The 21,272-nt window shown below is 42.2% G+C and overlaps 1 protein-coding gene across 3 annotated transcripts in view; it reads right to left on the reverse strand.

The window, feature by feature from the left end:
* The window catches only part of CORO7 (coronin 7), a 105,131-nt gene that overhangs the window by 82,081 nt on the left and 1,778 nt on the right, over positions 1 to 21,272 (reverse strand). For all 3 annotated transcript variants that reach the window (XM_020995490.2, XM_020995489.2, XM_020995491.2), the window contains exons 2-6: positions 13,425 to 13,521; positions 12,649 to 12,723; positions 9,292 to 9,362; positions 7,102 to 7,291; positions 5,350 to 5,426 (exon numbers count right to left, since the gene is read on the reverse strand). In XM_020995490.2, coding sequence (XP_020851149.1) covers positions 5,350 to 5,426; positions 7,102 to 7,291; positions 9,292 to 9,362; positions 12,649 to 12,723; positions 13,425 to 13,521 — 510 coding nt within the window. The remainder of the gene's footprint in view (positions 1 to 5,349; positions 5,427 to 7,101; positions 7,292 to 9,291; positions 9,363 to 12,648; positions 12,724 to 13,424; positions 13,522 to 21,272) is intronic.

A 21,272-nucleotide genomic window follows, 5' to 3' on the forward strand; every position in this document is an offset into this window, starting at 1 on the left:
TGGGGGAAGAACGGAAGAAAAATGAGCATTTACATAGCATCTACTCTGTGCCTAACACTGTGCTGAGCACCTGACAAATACTATCTCATTCGATCCTCACAACAACTCAGTGAAGTAAGTGCTGTTATTCTTTCTATTTTACAGTTGAAGAAACTGGCGAACACTTGAAATGATTTGCCTGGGGTGGGGGTCACACAACTACAAGTATCTGAGGCTGGATTTGAACTCAGGATTCCCTAGCTCCAGGCCCAGTATTCTGTGCACCATGGTGATACCTGGTGGCCTCCAGATGTTAAAAAGATCTTCTCAAGCCCTCTTAAAACGTCATACACACATAGGGTGAGTCCATCAACACAGAGCCAGATCCTCTATGCCTCCTCCTCTGCATCCCAGTCATTTCTTTTATCGCTTTGCCTTAATTCTTTTTTCGGGAGTGTACATGTTTGTTTGTTTTGGGTTTTTTTTTTTTGCTAGGCAATAGGGGTTAAGTGACTTGCCTGGTGTCACACAGCTAGTAAGTGTCTGAGGCCAGATTTGAACTCAGGTCCTCCTGAGTCCAGGGCCGGTGCTCTCTCCACCGCACCACGTAGCTGGCCCAAGGGAGTGTACTTGTTTGAAAAGAACCTTGGACTAGCAGCCAGACGCCCTGATCCTCTGCCCTGCTCTGCCACCGTGTCTTTGGGCAAAAATATCCCCCCCCACCGGACTCAATTTCCTTCACTGCAAAATGAGGGATTCTTAAGGTCCCTACTAGCTCTAACAGTCTAAAAGGACATTCAAGGACCTCCACAATCTGATGCCTCCCTAAGTCTTTTCTCAAGTACTATGGGCCAGAAGATTGTTTGTGGCTGCCACACCAGAAGATGAGAGCACAACTAGTTATCTCCCAGAGGCAGAGTTAAAATCTGCAGCCTCTGACTCCCAATCCAGGGTCATATTCCCTGTTCCACAATGCTGAGGAGCACGCAGTAGGTGCTCACTAAATATCTGACTTATTACAACCAACCACTGGAGGCTCGTAGGCTCTCAGAGTGATAACAGGAAGGACTTCCCAGGCCATCTAGTGTAATCTCTTCACTTGCACAGATGATGAAGCTGGGCTCACATGGGTACTAAGTGGAAAAGCTGGAATTTGAATTCAGTTCCTCTGATTCCAAATTGTGTACCCTCTCCCCATACCACACTGCACACATATACTGCAGCTTCTACTCCTGCTCCAGAGGGCTTCTTAACCTACAGTCAGGGAGCTTGCTTTTTTAATATGTTAATAACTGTACAGAAATGCAAATGATTCCTTTGTAGTCCTGTATAATTTATGTGTTTAAAAACATTATTCTGAGAAAGAGTTCATGGGCTTCAGACCATCAAGGGTGGAAGTCAATAACACCAAAATGCTTAAGAACCCTTAGAGTAGAGATGTTGTTCAGCACATGAACATATCCCTTTAGTAAACAGAGCTGAGATGGGCTGGGGCAGCCCTCCTGTGCCACCCACTCTTTATCCCCAACAGCTCTGACATACAATTAACGACCAATAAACATTTTTAACATCCCAGGATAAGTCTCTCTTTTAGTCATCTTTGCCTCTGCCTCAATACCGAGCCTAGGGCTTTGCACATGGTAGTTACTCAGCCAATGTTTGGTGAATGAATTCTTAATCCAGAGAGCTCCGGATGGGCAAAGGCTGGATAAGGGACTTCCAATTCGTGACCAACAGAGGGAAGCACAGGGCTTTCTGGGAAATCTAGCAACTACTCCCATGCCCTGGGGTCAATGTGCCTTTCAGAAAAGCCTTCCCATCTCCACCCCCACAATTCCTAACTCTAGTCCACCTTTTGGGGTACAGATCTAACCAAGAGAAATCTGGGAAGGCCTTGCAGGTCCGGGCAGGGGAGAAGAAGGGGAGAGGGGCTCTTACTAGACTCAGGCGGCTCAGGAGCCTGTGAGGAGCTGCTCTGGAATGAATCCCAAATCTGGGTACATCTGATCCTTTAGACTGGGGTAGATGCGAGATCAGGGCACATTTGTTACCTCTTTCTACCCTTTCCTCTCCTCAGCTGTGCCAGAATCATATGAGCCTCCAGGGAAGGTTGTGGAGAAGGGAGAGGGCACTATGAAAGTCTACTTAGAGAATAAACCAAAAAACTACTTGAAATAGTTAACAACTTCAGCAAAATTGCAGGATATAAAATAAACCCACATAAATCTTCAGCATTTCTATATATTACCAACAAAGCCCAGCAGCAAGAGATACAAAGAGAAATTCCATTTAAAATAACTATAGACAATATAAAATATTTGGGAGTCTACCTGCCAAGACAAATTCAGGAACTGTATGAACACAATTACAAAACACTTTTCACACAAATAAAGTCAGATCTAAACAATTGTAAAAACATCAATTGCTTACAAGTAGGATGAGCTAATATAATAAAAATGACAATTCTACCTAAATTAATTTACTTATTCAGTGACATACCAAACTACCAAAAAAGTATTTTATAGAGCTAGAAAAAATAATAACAAAATTCATCTAGAAGAACAAAAGGTCAAGAATATCAAGGGAATTAATGAAAAAAAAATGCAAAGGAAAGTGGCCTAGCCATACCAGATCTAAAACTATATTTTAGAGCAACAGTCATCAAAACTATTTGGTACTGGCTAAGAAACGGAGTGGTGGATCAGTGGAATAGGTTAGGTATATAAGACACAGTAGTAAATTATCATAGTAACCTACTGTTTGATAAACCCAAAGACTCCAGCTTCTGGGATAAGAACCCAGTATTTGACAAAAACTGCTGGGAATATTGGAAAAGAGTATGGCAAAAACTAGACATGGACCAATATTTCATACCACATAACAAGATAAGGTCAAAATGTGTACACAATTTGGACATAAAGGGTGATACCATAAGCAAATTAGGAGAGCAAGGAATAGTTTACTTGTCAGATCTATGAAGAAGGGAAGAATTTATGACCAAACAAGAGATAGAGAACATTATGAAATGCAAAATAATTTTATTACATTAAATTAATGAAAAAACAAATCCAATGCAACCAATATTAGAAGGAAAGCAGAACTCTGGAAAATAATTCTTACAGCCAATGTTTCTGATAAAAGCCTCATTTCTCAAATATATAGAGAATTGAGTCAAATTTGTAAGAATATAAGTCATTCCCCAATTGACAAATGGTCAAAGGATATGAACCGGCAGTTTTCAAGTGAAGAAATTAAAGCTATATAAAACATATAAAAATATTCTAAATCACTACTGATCAGAGAAATGTATATTAAAACAACTCTGAGGTATCACCTCACACCTATCAGATTGGCTAATATAACAGAAAATGAATATGATAAATGCTGGATATGGGAAAGTTGGAACATTAATGTATTGCTGGTGGAGGTATGAACTAATCCAATCATTCTGGAGAGTAATTTGAAACTATGCCCAAAGCTCTATAAAACTGTGCATACCCTTTGATCCAGCAGTACCACTACTAGGTCTGTATCCCAAAGAGATCATAAAAACGGGAATAACCAGTTTTCTTTCTAACTCTCTGAGCCAACAAGTAAAAAGCCAACCTCCACCCTATTCACAAGTTAAATCATCATTTTCTAAAGTAGGCTGGCAAAATCAGTTTCATTGGCTTATGTAATTAATTCACCACCAGTTTATTTTTCTCTTAGCAATGCTTTTGTCTTTTCTTTACTTCAAACTGTACTACTCACGTGCCCAAATTTCCATGAGGCTGTACCTGATTTCCCAGATGAAACTGATCTCTTCTTCCTGTACTTGTAGCATTGTGTCTAGAGCCCTGGTTTGTCTTCATTTCATTTTATCCTATATCATAAATATTTGTATACCTGTAGTATTTTCCTATTATAAAAGTAATATTACGTAGTGAATAGAGAGCCACCTTTAGAGTCAGGAAGAACCAAATTTAAGTAGCTCTTGCCAAGTCACTTAATCTTTCAATGCCCCAGGCAACTTCCTCGGACTATAGAGTATAGGAAAATTGCCTTTTTGCATTGATGAAAGGAGTTTTCTCACCTAGAGTTCTCTACGCCAATGAAATCTCAGATGTGGATGAAAATGAGAAATAAAATTTCATCCCTATTAGATTGTACACTTCTTGAAATAAAGAGTCTGCTATTGTCATGCTTCAGTTCTAGAATCTAGCACCAAACAGGTGTTTAATAAATGTTTTCTGATTAAAAAAAAAACAGGAATAGGACCCACATGTACAAAAATATTTATAGCAGCTCTTTTTGTGGTGGCAAAGAATTGGAAATTGAGGGGATGCCCAACAACTGGGGAATGGCTAAGCAAGTTGTGGTATATGAATGCAATGGAATACTATTGTGCAATGATGAGCAGGCCAATTTCAGGGAAACCTGGAAAGACTTATATGAACTGATGCAGAGCGAAGTGGGCAGAACCAGGAGAACATTGTACACAGTAACTGCAACACTGTGTGATGAAGGGGGCAGCTAGGCGGTGCAGTGGATAGAGCACCAGCCCTGAAGTCAGGAGGACCTGAGTTCAAATCTGCCCTCAGATCAAACACTTGACACTTACTAGCTGTGTGACCCTGGGCAAGTCACTTAACCCCAATTGCCTAAAAAAATAAAACAGAACAAAACAAAAAAAACTGTGTGATGATTAACTATGATAGACTTAGCTCTTCTTAGCAATGCAATGATCCAAGACAATTCTGAAAGTCTCAAGATGGAAAATGCTGTCCATATCCAGAGAAAGAACTATGGAGTCTGGATACAGATCAAAGGATATTATTTTCACTTTTGTTTTTTCTTTCTCATGTTTTTCCTCTTTTGTTCTGATTCTTCTTTCACAACATGACTAATGTGGAAATATGATTAATGTAATTGTATGCGTATAACCTATATCAAATTGCTTGCTGTCTTGGGGAAAGGGGATGGGAGGGAGGAAGAAAAATTTGGAACCCAAAATCTTATAAAACTGAATGTTGAAAATTATCTTTACGTGTAATTGGAAAAAATAAAATTCTATTAAATGGAAAAAATAAAAATAAAAAACTAAGGGAGAGGGTACTAGGGGAAAACTCTCTGGGACATTTGCACCCTATTAGACCAGCTGGAAAGAACAGCAGGAAGGCTCCCATCGGAGCTATCCCCAGGTCTCTAAAGATAAGGGACTGGATCCCTGGGTTCTTGGCTCTGAGGATTCTCCCCACTCCTGCTATAAAATGTCAAAGGATGCATCAAGCTCAGCCTAGGTCACTAGATGCCCATCCTTTTGCCAACCTGAATGCCAGGCCACAGGCACAGCTCCCAGCCATCTTCTCAACCCTGTAGCCCACTCACCTTGCAAGATGTACCCAGGAGAACACCATCAGAGCTCCAGGCCACGCTCTGAACCTGGTCACTGTGTGTGTCCAGCTCTAGGAAGAAGAAAAAAAAATAAAAAAGGAGTCCCAGTAGGGAGTATACAGCCACTATGAGAAAATCTGGAGTAGATGGGGGTTCCTCAAGAGACTCATGGCAACCTGGGGCTCTTACAAATGCCACAGGCAGCTGGGGCCTTCTAGAGACACAGTCATGATACTATGGAAAGGGCACTGAACTGGAAGTCAGCCAACTTGGATATAGAACCAAAAACCATCATTTCTTAGCTATGTAACTTTTGGGCAAGTCACTTTATCCCTCTAAACCTCAGTTTCTTCATCTATAAAATACTATTGAAATACGAACAATAGCCCCACCCTAGAAATTTTTCCCTTTTAGGAGAGAAAAAACAGATGTTGGCTGAACCTATACCACTGGGTCCCACTAATTCCTACCTTTCCAGTCTTTTCCCCCTTTCCTTTTTTGGAAGCTCAGCATCCACCTCTCTACCTATCTAAATCCTACCTATCCTACCTCCTTCCTGAAGCTTTCCCCAACTTATCCAGTCCATACCACTATTTCTTTTCTCGCTTTTCTGAATTACAGAATTTGAGAACTAGAAGGGAACTCAGTGGTCATCTAAGTCAACCTATGCACCCAAAGACCCCTGACTCTAACACACCCGACAGGTGGTCACTCCAGCCCACTCCACCAGGAGCAGAAGCTTCTTCCACTTCCAAGTAGACATCAAGCCTCAGTTTGCTTCTTTCCTCTTCCACTTGTCGCTCCTAGTTCTTTGCTCTGGGACAAAGAGAACAAGTCGACCCTCACCTCCCCATGACAGCCCTGACACCTCATCACAGCTACTGTGTACTGTCTGCTATGACTAGTTTTGTCCACACTGGACTGTAAGGCTCCTGAGGGCAGACTCTGTGTGGTTGTATCATGCAAAGGGATCAATAAATACTTGCTGTTGGTTAACATGGAGCTTTCCTTCCCACATATATGCCTCCTACTGGGGTCATACAGAGTATTGTGTGTGGCTCCCAAGGTGGCCATGGCACCTTCAAGGCAGCTTGGGGCAACTCAGGGATCAGGATGAAGATCAGAGAATTTCAGTGCTTGAAGGGGCCTGTAGACATGAGGGTTGGCAGGGGCTTTAGAGGTCGCCTGTCCCATTTAATTTCCAGAGAAATGACATGATATGTTCTCATCAGATGGCTACTACGTGGCACTGCAGAGAATAAGGCTCAGGACTCATGCCTCCAATGCTGTTGTTGCTGCTCTGGGTTATGTGACATTTTAGAATAACTTTTCATAATCTCATTTCCATAGAGATTTAAGGTTTTCAGAGGGTTTTACATATCTTTTCCCCTTTGATCCTTAACAACCCTGTGAGACAGGCTGTGACCATATGATTATCCTCACTTTGCACATAAGGAAACTGAAGCTCCAAGGTTAAATGGTGTCCCCTGGGTCACAACTTGAAAGTCTCTGTGTCAGAATTTGGGAGAAAAAAAAAGAATTCAAACCAAGGTCTCTTCTGACTCCAAGTTTAAAACTCTGTCCAGTACACCAAGTCTGTACCGGGAAGTGGATAAAGGAGTTTTTGAGAAAGAGGAAGAATGAAACAACTCAGATAATTTAGGGGTCATCAGACATACTATCTCCAAGGTACCTACCATTCAGTTTGAGGTATTATGAGTAGGATGACCAACTTTGGATACCTACCAGTCAGGGTGTGTTGCAGGGCTAAATCCCAGACTTTCACAGCCTTGTTGGAGGCGCTCACCAGCACAGTGTCTGAAGTGGGGTGGAACTTCAGGACGTCCACCTGGAAGTTCTCAGGGCCCAACACCACCCCAGGGGCAGAGGGCAGGTCCTGGCCAGCAGGGGTGGCCGGCAGTCGCCACAGCTTTACCTATAATAACAATACATTCATGAGCATCAGATGTTAGATTTTGTAAGGGAAAATGGAAATGGGAAAAGATGATTTCTCTTCCATTCATGTCATGCTGGTCTCTGCTCCTCCCAACTGTGGTGTCTGGTCTCCCAAGCTAAATGGAGGAAAAGTTTCTACCCCAGGGCTCTTTCAAACCAGTTAGTTTCCCCACTATAAGACTCGTCCATTTGGTCTGGAGATCCCAAGCTCCTCACAGATTCCCCAACTTAATAACAATGTTATAGTGAAAAGAACATTGAACTAGGATCAGAAGCCCTGGGTTCCAGTCCAAGTTCTATTAACTTGCTGTGTAACTCTGGGAAAGTCACTTAACTTCTGAACCTCAGTTTCTCCTTCTGTAAAATGAAGGGGCAATACAAGGAGCTCCAAAGGCCTCATGATGGAAAATGCTATCCACATTCAAAGAAAAACTATGGAGTTTGAATGCAGATCAAAGCATACTATTTGCTATTTTTTTTCTTCTGTTGTGTTTTGTTTTCTCTGTCTGGTGGTTCCTCCTATTGGTTCTAATTCTTACCTACAACATCACTAATGTGAAAATGTTTAATAGGAATGTATATGTATAGTCATTGCATGCCATCTTGGGAAGGGAGGTGGGGAAAGAGGGGGAGAAAAGTTTTAAACGCAAAAGCTTATGGAAGTGATTGTTGATAAATCAAAATAAATTAATATTAAAAAAATGGAAAGGTTGGAATTTTAAGGAACTTCCCTTCCAGAGCTATTTTCAAAGAAAGAAGATAGGAATATCTGCAGGCCTGATGCCAACCTGGGACTAGGAAAAAATAGCCACTTAAGGTGCAATAAGGGATATTTTAAAAATTAATCTTTACAAAGGCACATAATTTTATTGCCAGAAAATTACATTATCCATGACATGTAGTTATTTATTTTGTGGTAAGTTAAATTTGCATGTCTTACATGGACATAACTCAAAGACTCCTTTAGAAAGTAATACAGAGCAGGGACAATTTTCAAACCTTGTTTAGGGCACTCAATTGCCCTTTCTCTGGTAAGGGTCAGGAGCAGATACTATAGGCAGGTAAGGGCATTCACAGACACTGCTATCCCTGGACCCTCATTCTTTTCACCAGATTTCTATGTAAGATGCAATCTGGCAGTTTTGCAGGTGGCATGGAATACTACAATTCCCTGGAGTTCTCACCAAGGGAAAAATGAATTTCATTTGAACCTTTTGGGCCAGACTGGCCCCCATTTAATACTTACCGTCTTGAGCCCCCCGCCCATAAACTAAAAGTATGTGTTTGTGGTCAAGGAAGCTTAGGAATGCTGAGGATGGGACTTCCTTCAATTTCCCAATTAAAGGGAGAAGAAAAACTGAATGAGCACCAACCCTGGAAACACACAGAAACCATAAGCAAGATCAATGGGCCTATCTAAATTCTGTCATACTCAGTAAAACCTTTAAAAACATATTTGCGTGTTTTAGATAGCAGAGTAGAAGAGGAATTAGAAACCTATATCCCTTTCTATAGCTGCCAGGAGAGGAGCTCAGGCACAAGCGTGGTACCCAGTAACGACAGAGAGCTGAACTTTGGGGCTGAAGAAAGTTGAGCATATGGAACAACCCAAGACTAAGAAGTATTCAAGCAAGGGGAGGGAAGGGGAAGGAAAGAAGGACAGCATTCCCCAGGGGTTCCATATGCTACCAGTGCCTTAGCTGGAGACAGGATCCATAAGAAAAAGAAAATCCATGAAGTCCAGAACTTTGAAGATACATACTTGGGTTTCTTTTGAGTTTTCTCTACATTAAGAGTAATCTGAAAGGCTCCCAGTCCCTAGGTGGATAGCTAAGTCCCTAGAATGGGGACTGCTGTGGGGAGAGGTTGGGGGTTAGCTGCTAGGCTATAGTCCTATTGTAAGCTCAGGAATCTTCAGGTCAGATGTTTTGGGAAAAGAACCCTACCAGCTCCCATGGGCTCCCCAATCCCTTCACTCACCATTTTGTCTGCTGAGCCTGTGGCAAGGAGATGGTCATCAAATGGAGAGAAACCAAAATCAGTCACCAGATCTGTAGAAGAAGTATGGTCAATGAGTTGAAGGAGATACCACCAAGTGCCCAATTTGATTTCTAAAGTGGCTTCAATTCCTGGACCCCTGGGACATCATCCCCTGAGCCAAGGGCTCCTTAAATTATCTTCTACTGCTTATACACATTTCCCCCATCTGAGCCCTAAAGTACACCCAGGTCCCTTGGGGGAAAATACCAGAGAGCCTTTCCTAAGATTCATACCTCCAACTAAAGCTTTTCTGCTCTAGGATCAAATTCAGAGTCAAGCAGGCTAACAAAGGGATTAGAAGGAAAGATCAATAGAATATTTCCCTGGATTCCTGGAGGAATCCTGACCGATTCATTGAACCAATAAAAATCTCTTATGTGCCTAGAATCATTTACAGAGAGAACACATATAAAAGGCAAGCATCAATCATAGAATGACTACACAAAGTGTACACGAATGTTAACAGAATACTACTGCAGGAAACAAGAAATAGGAAAATTTCAGAAAAGCATGGGAAACTGATAAAATATAAACTGATGTGGAATGAAGAAAACAGAACCAGGAAAATGATACACAAGAATAACAAGGTAAATGGGAAGAACAATACAAAGAAACTGACTGCTTTGTAATTACAATGATCACCATGCTTGGCCCTAAGGAAGAGAGAAGAAAAGCATGTCTCTCTAGGGACTGTAGACTTGAAATACTGTATAGGCTACGGGACCGTAGACTTGTAATATTGCTCATGCTATGGGACCATGGCCTTGGAATATTACATACACTATCAAATTCAATGATTGTGTTGGCTAGTTTTGCTCAACTGCTTTCCTCTTCAACCCCTTTTTTAATCTTTTATTATCTATAGAATAAATATTATATATTTGTTCTTTATTTTATTCTATTATTCTTTATCTTTTTATTCTTCAACGTAAGGGATGGCTTGTTGGGCACAGGAAGCGGTACAGAACAGCTGTTTCTGCTGCCCTTGCGGCACCTGAAGACAGGACACTAGATACATCTGGAGGACGTTTCTCTTTCTTTCTTTCTTTTTAAGGTAATTGGGGTTAAGTGACTTGCCCAGGGTCACACAGCTAGTAAGTGTCAAGTGTTTGGTCTGAGTCTGGATTTGAACTCAGGTCCTCCTGACTTCAGGGCCATTGCTCTATCCATGGCGCCACCTAGCCACCCTGGAGGACGTTTCTGAGCGTCAAGAGATTTGGGTTCGTGCAGAACGGGGATAAAAGTCTTCTACTTCTCCAGGTGTCTCCTGGATAACATCCCTGAAGTATCTCTTCGTCATCTCAAGTCTTGGCCTCTGTTATGCACACTGCCATCTGTAAGTTGGGACAGAGGCTGTGCCAAGGTACTTAGGATGCCCAGGATTTCAGCTCTTTCCCTTTAGTTGGCTCTTTAGTACAGCGGTTTCTGATCATGGGTAAACTGGGGAGGGGAGCTTGGATCCAGTAAACATCCTTGATCAGTCAGAGAACTCATTTATCAAATAGCCATTGAGTATAAAGGAGAAGACTGTGGTAAACCCTAGATTTCTACTTGTGATGCCACAATCATAGCCTAAAGATCCTCAGTCTTCTGTGTCATGGAACACTGTCCAGCTGGTATCACTGTCTCTTTCACCCACTCCCAGGGACCCTGTCCTTGCTCCTCCAACCACACAAATCCATTCTCCCCTCTATGATGGCCTGCATCATTTCCTTATCGGTGAGAAGAGGGGATGTGAAGGCCTCCAAGGACCTCATCCAGCTCTACCATTCCATAGTCTACATTCTAAGGTACCTTATAGGGCTAATGCTCTATGAACCTCCCCCAAAACTAACAAATCATACTCATGGGTAGAACGCCAATGACATTTAGTGAGTCTTGATGACTTCATAAAAATCCAAAGAGAAGGCACATAACCTTTACGGGGCAGTACTCCTAATCACAGTAATTTCCCAAGATGAACAGCCTCTAGACTACTGGAACAAACAATCTCTCCCTCTGACCTCTCAGGGTAGTTTGTTTATATTCTTAATCTGAGGTCCCTGAATTTGGTGGGCATTTTTAAAAAAATATTGCTAAACTGCATTTGAATATAATTGATTTCCTTTGTAATCCAATGTATTTTGATTTATGTGTTTAAAACTATTACTCTGAGAAGGAGTCCATTGGCTTCACCAGACTGCCAAAGATCTCCTGCTTTATACATTTCTCATGCACTGACCACATTCTACTCTGTATCGTAGTTTTTCAGCCTACATATCTTACCCCACTTCACCTCCCATACCTACACCGGATTATATTTCTTCATGAGGCAGGGCAGGGCCTGTTTTATTCATCTCTACATTCCCAGTTATAGCCCTGTATAACACAGGTACTCAATAAACATTTCTTGAATGTAGGAATCAAAGACTGTTACAAGCACACCCACATTCCCCAGAGCTTTAGCAGGGATCAATCCTTAGTCCCTGTCATGATGCACGAACAGGGCTCCTGGAAGTTCAGGACTGTCAGCACAGCCGCTGTAACTGAAAGAAAACACTGGCCAGGCCAATTTGAGCATGCACAGAACAAGTCATTTGGCTTGAGCCAGGACGAAGAGCTCCACCCCTGCAGACGGTACTGCGACTGCTGCCAAAGGCCCTTTGTGGCCATCTTAGCCAGAGCCCTCTGGTCCAGCCCCATTTCAGCATTACCTTGCTTGGCAACAAAATGGGTAGCCTAGCATTTGTTCCACTTGCCTCCTGACAGGCTGTGAGTAACCTGGCAAGACATTCTTCCTCTTCTGTGGAGAAAGCCACAGTCAATGCAGAGTCAAGAGCCAGACGGACAAGGGGCAAAGACTGGGTCAGCAAAATTCCTCACGAAGGGGGTAGGTGTGTGTACCTCTATTCCTTGGCCCTAACGCCGGTGGTGATCCTCTGAAGCCGTTATTCCCCTCCCACCTCTGTCCTCAGCAGAATTCCAAACTGAGGCATTAACTTCACTTGGGAGGCCAGTTTCCCTACTCAGAAGCCCCCTTGGGTCAGGAAATGCTTTCTGTGTAGTCTTGGTAACCCTGATGCCTTGAAAACTTAATTAATGATTGCCGGATTGGAAAGGTGGTAGGAAGCATGGATGTCAGCAAGCTCCATGAGTGCTGAACAGCAGGACATGGCGGGTCTGAACACTGCTTCACTTTGTCTTGTATCTTTATAAATGAGCACAATTCCTCCTACGAGGAAGGCAGTTTTTCAGCTGAATGAGAAACAGTGTTAAAAGAAAAAAGCAGGTACGTCCTGGGCAAAAGGAGTCACCTACCTGAATGGCAACCCAGGTAGGCCACATTCTTCTTGCTCTTGCCCTGACTTTCCAGGGGCACAATGCCCAGGGTGCCTGTTAAGAGAGTGAATTGATATGGATTTCCAACTTAGTAAGAACTAACCATGCCCCCTCAATCCCACTGGGATCCAGACACATGCCTCAGTGAGGGGAGAAACCTACGGGAAAGGTACAGCCTGGAAAACAACAGTCTCAACTTTAAGAAGAGGTCCTTTAGATTCTACCCCAAGCTCAATGTGGACCCCTTAGTTTGGTTCTTGTAACTGTAACAGGTCAAAATGCGAGTTGTTAAAGGTCACAGCCCTGGGGTGACAGGGCTGGAGTAAATGACTCCACCACAGTGCAAAGAACGTAATACTTGTTACCAACTATCTGTGTGACTCCAGACAAGTTCCTTTACCTTGCTGAGAGTAAGGTGTCTCAAATATAAAATGAGAGGACTGGACTACAGGATCTGGAAGGTGTATCAGGTCTGGACACCATTCCAGTTCTCACTGAGAAAAGAAGCTTTCAATTTGCAGTTCCTAAAGCCTGTAAGCTTTCTCAGTCCTCTGTTCTCATGTTCATCCCACCCTTGATAAACCCCAATGCTCCAAAGAATCCTTCTACCACACAGCTGTGGGATGGAGAAAACCAGGCAGGTAAAGCTAAGCTCTCCTCCCTCCCCTAACTAAGAGTCCTCCTCTTCCCCATCCTCTCCTCTGCCTCTCTGCTCTAGCCAGGCCACATCTCTCATTCCAACCTGGCTCTCATACCTGGTCGATCAGCGTTAAACACAACTAAGCTACAGCTCGACTTGATGTGGTTCCCATAGGACGAAGCTGTTCCTGCTCGAATGTCACTGATCCAGGCCTGCAAGTAAGGAACGAGAGAAGAATGGTAGTGATGGAAAGGCCTGTTGATATCCTTGGAGGGAGCAGAGAACCCAAAAGGAAAGAGTAGTGGGTGTACCTTCAGACGACCTGGATTAGAATCATTTAATCTCTCTAGGCTTCAGGTACTTTATCTGTGAAATGAAGAGGCTGGATTAAATGACTTTTATAAAGTCCCTTCTAGTTCTTTATCTCTGATCTATGATAAGCTCCCTAGTCCCAAATATTACCCTACCCAGGTATTAAAGAATCTAAAATGTTACCATTAGAGATGTCTTCCTCCTGTTAAATATCATACCTCTCCCTGCCATGATTCTGAAAGATCATACATCAATCTTGGCACAAGTTTATATATAATGCCTCTTCCAGAGCAAAAAAGAGTAATTTTTAAAATACTGAGGCCCCGAGGAGATGGAGGAAAGAAGTCCTGAAAGGAAAGGAGAAAGACTCAGAAAGGAGAGATATGGCCTAGGGCAGCCCTGGTGAGGGCACTTGGAGAAAGGAGGAGAAACCAGCACATACAAGTAGTAGTGAGAGAGGAAAGCAGAGATCAGCTAAAACCGGGGCCTGAAAGGGTTCTTTGAATTCATGAATCTTCCTTAATATTAGTGTTTCTAGAATTTTAGAATAAGAATTTTATGTGTGGTATCATAGACCAACAAAAAGTTGTTGGGTTTTTTTTTTGTTGGGGGAAGGGAGTCGGAAATGGTAGTGAGCTGCGATTCAAGAAATTTGTGCGAATCCTTGCTATTATGGAGGGCTAAGGGCAATACTGTTCTCCACCTCCTCCCCATGGGGGCAGAACAAGGACAGAAAGAATAAAAGGAAAGATGTCTAATAAGAAATAATAACAATTGACATTGATATGTTTCTATGTTTATAAAGCACTTACACAAAAACTCTGAAGTAGGTCATTTGAATATTAAAATATGCATTTTACACGTGAGGAAGCCTGAGTTCACAGCTGCCCCAGCCTAGCATCCCAGCATGACTATACCTCACTCCCCCTCGTACAATCTACTCTATGTTGAAGCCAAACTTTTTGCTGTTCTCCAAACAAGACATTCCATCTTTTCCCTCAAGGCCTTCGTTCATATTATTCCTCAAGCTGGAAATGCTCTCCCTTCTGACCTTGACTGACCCTTGCAACCCTGATTTCCCCTCAAGGCTCCATCCAGTCAAGTGCTGCATCCCTCAGTAGGTTTTTCCTAGTTTGTAGTTTGTCAGTGTCCACTCCCCTTCGTTAAAATTACTGAATCTGGAGGGGGATTTATTGTGTTTTTAGTTATCTGTAAATACACTGCTTCATCCCAGCAAAATGAAAGCTCCTTAAGGGCAAGACCCATCTCCTCATTACAACTGTGTCTCCAGGACCTGGCCCGAAGCATGAGCTTAAATAAATGTTTGCTCTTGATCGATATAAGCGTATGTTTCTAATGACTCTAAGTGCAGCCCTTTTCCCTCTATACTACACAAGTAAACTCTACCCCTCTGCAATCTGACTATCTGAAAGCTTTGTACCTTTTATTTCATGCTGTTTTCCCCTTAATTTGCCAGTAAAGTTTTGTTTTAAGAAAACAGCATTGGGCAGCTAGGTGGCATGGTGGATAGAGCACCAGTCCTGGAGTCAGAAGGACCTGAGTACAAATCTGATCTCAGACCAGACACTTGACACTTACTAGCTGTGTGACCCTGGGCAAGTCACTTAACCCCAATTGCCTCGCCCAAAAACAAACAAACAACAAAAAAAACCCCCAGCATATCAGTAAGACTGAAGGAAAATGATTTTCTCTCTTTGACTAGGCCAGGAAAGTTGGAAAAAATCTAGATGTTCCAGAGGCTAGGAAGAAATAGCAGCAGAGAATAATAATAATAGCTTGCACTTATAGTTCTTTAAGACTTACAAAGCAATTTACATATATTATTCCATCATCAGGGTGAATATGAGCTTGAGGGCAAGAAGGGATCACAAAAGAGTGACAAGTGGGGGTGGGGAGAAGGGGAAGATGCTCAAGGATATTTCTTCACAGATTAAATTTTTGGTCATGGATCTGACTACTAATGTTAACCTCAAGAACTCACTTCCCATCTTTCCCACGGAAAAGCAGAGGAAGATAGAGAATTTCAGCTTTCCTGATCTTGCCCCCACTGGGATAATATAACTATCAAGAGGTAATCTTCCTGAAGTCCCTCACACAGGGAATACAGCTATGAGATCTGACAATCACTCACTCTCAGAAACTAGCATATTCACTGAAATTCAAGATGCTAAAAATTCAGAGGAATGAATCAACAAACTGGCTATTTGGACACAAATGGAAATGAGCACAAATGATGGCTTCTGGTATTTATAATATGGAAATGATCGATAACATTTAATGGATCTGCCTTCACCATGATAAGCAAAAAGAGATTGCAATTAAATCAACAGAAGCATTACGTGAATCTTTCTTTCAAAGTACAAGCTATCTTCTGCCAACTAAAAAATAAGCACCCCAAACTTCCCAGCCTATTCTCCCTGCATGGGTTACAAGGCCTTCTCTTGGTTTCTACAACAACTTTCACTTGACCTGGCAAGTCATGGAGGCATCACTGGGCCTGGAATCAAGAACCTGACCTCAGACACTTATTAGCTGTGTGACTCTGAGCAAGTCATTTAATCCATCTGCCTCAGTTTCAACTGTAAAATGGGAATAAGAATAATTCTTATTTCACAGGGTCATTATGAGGATCAAATAAGATAATATTTGTAAAGATCTCAGCCCAGCACCCAACACAATTCCCCCCGAAGTCCCCAAAAGCTACTATGCTATTATTCCACATCTTGATTTCACTGACAAACTTCTGATATGGGTACATGATTGATGTCAAACACAAATAGAAATGGAGGCCACCGAACTACACAGAACGAACTCTATGGGTGCATGTCGACTTAGAAAACCACATATTAATACAATCTCAGTTTTATTGTATTTCTATTTACTTTGTTTCATATTTCCCAAACACATTTTAATCTGGTTCAGGCTATACCTGGGAGTGTTTGACACCTCTGCTGTAGACCATGCATACCACTTACACCTTATCTTCTCTCACCAGTACAGATCAGAAGCAGAATCCAATTCCCTGTTCCTCAGCCTTTAACCCTTAGGGGATTTCGCTTGAGCTGCCCACCTTGCAGTTCTACACCCTGTGCCAGGCTACAGAACCTCTAACCATGCAGTCAATCAACGAGCACCTACAATGGGCCAGGTGTCATGCTGGGGACGCCCTCTTGGAGTTTACATTCTATCCACGGGAGACAGCAGGAGCACATGTAAGTACATCTATAAAAAAGCAGAAGGGTAATTGTTGGGGACAGGGGAAGGACAGCAGCAGCTGAGGGGGTGGGATGAGGGACAGCTTCACGTAGCAGGGGCACTCGAGTTGTGTTCTAAAGGCAAGAAGAGAGTCTAAGAAGCAGAGGTGAGAAGGCAATACTCCAGAGAGAGCAGAAGGAGGGAGGCAGAGGAATGCCAAAGTACAAAAAAGGAAGGCGGGCAGTTGGGCTGGACCACAGAACTGAGGAAGGGGAGTATTAAGGCTAGAAAGGTAGGAAGAGCTTTAAAAGTCGGATGGAGGAATTTATAGTTGATCCTACATCCTATAGAAGCGAGCCATTGAAATTTACTGCATAGGGGAGTGACATGGTCAGACATATGGAAAAATCATTTTAGCAGCAGGTGGAAGGTGGATAGGAAAGGGGAGAGATTTGAGGCAGAGAAGCCAATTAGAAGGCTACTGTAATACCATGGAAAAAGGTGATGAGTTTCAACTAAGGCAGTGGGCACGTGACCAGAGACAAGGGGACAGATAGGAGACATACCATGAAAGTAGAATGGGCATAACTCAGATAATGACTGGATAGGGGGCAGCTAGGTGGCGCAGTGGATAGAGCCCTGGAGTCTGAAGGACCCACGTTCAAATCTGGCCTCAGACACTCTGTAGTTGTGTGACCATGTGCAAGTCACTTAACCCCAATTGCCTCTTAAAAAATAATAAAGAAAAGAAAACGATTGGATATATGGGGTGAGGCAAAATGAGGAATCAAAGATAACACTGAGGGTGTGAACCTGGGCATCTGGAAGGACAGTGGTACCCCTGCCAGAGAAAAGGAAACTGAGAAAAGAGATGAATCTGGTGGAAAAGATGAGAGCTTGTACTCCTCAGACCACCTAAAAGTTTCCCTATAAATATAATTTTTCTTGTATTCTCATAATTTCTGAAATAGCATCAGCTATGATCATCCCACAAAACTCTATTCTTTGTCCCCTCTACCTTAGCAGTCTCATGTATGGAATTAATCATCACCTCTATGCTTTATTTTTATCTCCAACTCAATTCAAACAAACATTTACAAATGCCTACTGTCTATTAGGTGCCAGGGATACAAATTTGAAAAAAATAACCTAGTACTTTCCCCTTAAGAAACACACACTTGAATAAGACAGAGTAAGATAACTATGGGCAGCTAGGTGGCAAAGGGGATAGAGTGCCAGGCCTGGAGTCAGGAAGACTTGAGTTGAAATCTGGCCTCAGACATACACTATCTGTGTGACCCTGGGCAAGTCACTTAAAGCTGTTTGCTTCAGTTTTTCTCATTAGTAAAATGAGATGAGAAGGAAATTGCAAACCACTCTAGTATCTTTGCCAAGAAAACCCCAAATGGGGTTTTGTGACTTGGACACAACTGAAAAGACTGAACAACAACAACAAACACAAAATGAGTAAAACAGCCAAACAACAAGGTGAGTACCCAAATAAGGTCATTTCGCTACCCGCAAAAGAAGACACTGCTACCTATGGATCATCTGAAGGAATATTTGAAGGAAGAAACATTTGGGAATGTATAACCCAGGGAAGAGAAGACATAGGTGGGACAAGAAGGACTATTAAGAGCTTCAAAAGGAATTAGATTTGTTCTGCTTGATCCCAGGGAGAAAAACTAGGAATAACTGGGAGATGGTGGAGAAAACAAATTTAATCTTTACAGAATGAAAAACGTCCTAAGAATCAGAGCTATCTCAAAGTGGAATAGGCTGCCTGGGGTTGGTTTCTTCTCAGTAGAGCTCTTCCAAGAAAAGGCCTGTAAAATATGTCTGGTATGTTGTACAGGGATTCTTGTTCAGAAAACAGGTTGAACTGGAAGGCCACTAAGGTCTCTTCCAACTCAGATTCTACAAGAGATCATTTTCTTCCCTGGGAGTAAGGAATCTGAGAAGACTTCAGGAAGCAGGTGGCACCTGCGCTGTGCATCTGGAGAGAGAGAATGTCAATAAGTGGAGATGCCGCCGGGGGAGCATATTACAAGAATGCACAGATGTACAGAAGCAGCAGAGGGCCAAACAAGCCCAGGAATTAGGAGGCTAGCTTTGTTCGAAACAAAGTATAAAGCACATGAAAAGGATTAAAGTGAAATAAGATACGTTATAGCCAGATTGTAGAGAGCTTTAAAATATCAGGCTTGCATTTTATCCTTGTTGTAATGTTCTGAGCAGAAAGTGACATGATCCAACCTATGCATTGGAAAGATGATTCTGGCAGCAAGGCAGAGAATCAGGTAGGAATATATTCTAATAATACAGGTGAGAGATAAAGTGAGGTTCTGAACGAGGGAAGTGATGGTAGGATTGGAGAGGAGGGAACAGATAAGAGAGATAATGCTAAGACAGAAGAGACAGAACTTGGGGGCTAATGCAATGTAGGAGGTAAGGCAATAGGAAGAGCCAAAGACGACTCTAAGATTTTGAGCCTGAGTAATTGAATTGGGAAGACGGTGAAAAAAGAAATGGAACTTGAGAGGAAAGGAAGGTTTTAGGAGGAAGATGATGAGTTAAGTTTTGGATATATTATATTTGGGATACAGAGGAAGTGTTTAATAGATACTTGATCATCAAATGAGGTGGTGTCAGGAAATCCAGATGGAGATGATTTCAGCTGGGATTTGTGGTGTCAGTCATCTACATATAGATGACAATTCAAAGCACTGGGTGTGGATGTACTTGACAAGAGAAAGAATAGTAAGAGAGGAAAAGAAGGTTAAGGGCAGGGCCTACAATTAGGTGGCCAAAGAAAGCAGATGAACCAGCCATGGAAATCGAGAAGGTATAAGGAAGCCCACGAAAGAGCAGTATCATCAAAGTCACAGAGGAGAAAGTACCAAGAAGGAAGGGGTGGTCAGCAGTAACAAATGCTACAGCTAGAACAAGAAGGCTACGAAAAGGCCACCGGATTCAACATTTAAGAAGCTTCCAAGATATTAAGAGAAAGCAGTTTTGTGTTAAGGAGTATGAGTACGTGGTGAGAAAGCAGAGGTAACCAGCATAGCCTACTTTTTTTCTAGACCCAACAGTGACTGAGAAGAGAAAGGTAAGGATGGGGGGTAGGGTAGCAAGATCAAATGAAGACCGGATTTTGTTTTGTTCTGTTTTTCTTTTAGGATATGGAAGACCTGAGTATGTTCACAGGAAAGGGATAAGGAATCAATAGAAAGGGAAAGTTTGAAGATGAGAGATGAGGAGGGAATAACTGTTAGAGCAAGGTCTCAAAGCAGATTTGGAGAGGATCGAATCAAGGACACAAGGAGAGAAGGTTTAATCTTGACAAGAAGACATCCCCTGAGACTAGAGACTAGAAGGAAAGAGGAGAGTTTAAGGATAGAGATAAAGAAATGTTGAGATGAAAGTGAGGGAAGATGAGGGGGTTCAGGACAGATGGCCTCAATCTTCTCAGTAAAGCAGATTTCTACCATATAGCTCCAGTGTAAACATCCCCAGCTGCCTGCTGGACAGCTCTCTTCACCTCCTGACATGCCATTACCCAAATCTGAATTCAAATTTTCTCAATAAACCTGTCACTCTTACAACTTCCTGATTTCTTCTGACAACACCACAAAGCACCCAGTCACCCAAGTTCAATGCACATTTCATATCCTTTCACTTTCACTCATCACTCTAATTAAAGTCCTCATTATCTCTGACCTATACTATTGTTGTCTGGGAATGGAGATGACCTCATCATTTCTATTATATCTATAGGTACATATGCCATCCCCTTATTAGATTATAAGCTCCTTAAGGGCAGAGACTATCATTTTTTGCCCAAAATTTGTATCTCCTACTTCATTAATACAGTGTTTTGCAAATATGTTGATGTATTTATCACATTGATGTGAGTATTCTCTCAGAGGCAGCATGGTACAGGGGAAAAAAGCCCTGAATTTGTATTCAGAGGATCTGAATTCAAATCTAACCACCATACTGTGTGACCTTGGACAAATCACTTAACCTCTCTGGGCCTCATCTGTAAAATGAGGATGCTGTACTACCTGACTTTTAATGTACCTTTCAGCTCTAAATATGTGGTCCCGTGATCCCTCCTATGGTGTAGGTCATGTCCACACTTCTTCACTCTAAACAACTTCTGTATTTTCATAAATGGTGCAAACAGGCTCTCTGTCCACTGGTTATTTGCTCACTCTCACAAGGTGACTGGCACACCTTCCTCTATGACCATACACAGTTCAGTCCTGATGAGGGCAAATAATGAATCCCCTTAAAGTGGCTGCATTATTTGTATTCATACTATTCAAAGTAATAATTAAGTATGGTTTCAGTCCAGTGGAAATATACAGTGCAAATTAAAATAATTTCACAACTCCAGAGGAACTTCTTATTTGTACTAATTGGGACCTGG

Source organism: Phascolarctos cinereus, unplaced genomic scaffold, assembly GCF_003287225.1.
Source record: "Phascolarctos cinereus isolate Bilbo 61053 unplaced genomic scaffold, phaCin_HiC Scaffold_4;HRSCAF=312, whole genome shotgun sequence".
In the NCBI taxonomy this organism is placed as follows: domain Eukaryota; kingdom Metazoa; phylum Chordata; class Mammalia; order Diprotodontia; family Phascolarctidae; genus Phascolarctos; species Phascolarctos cinereus.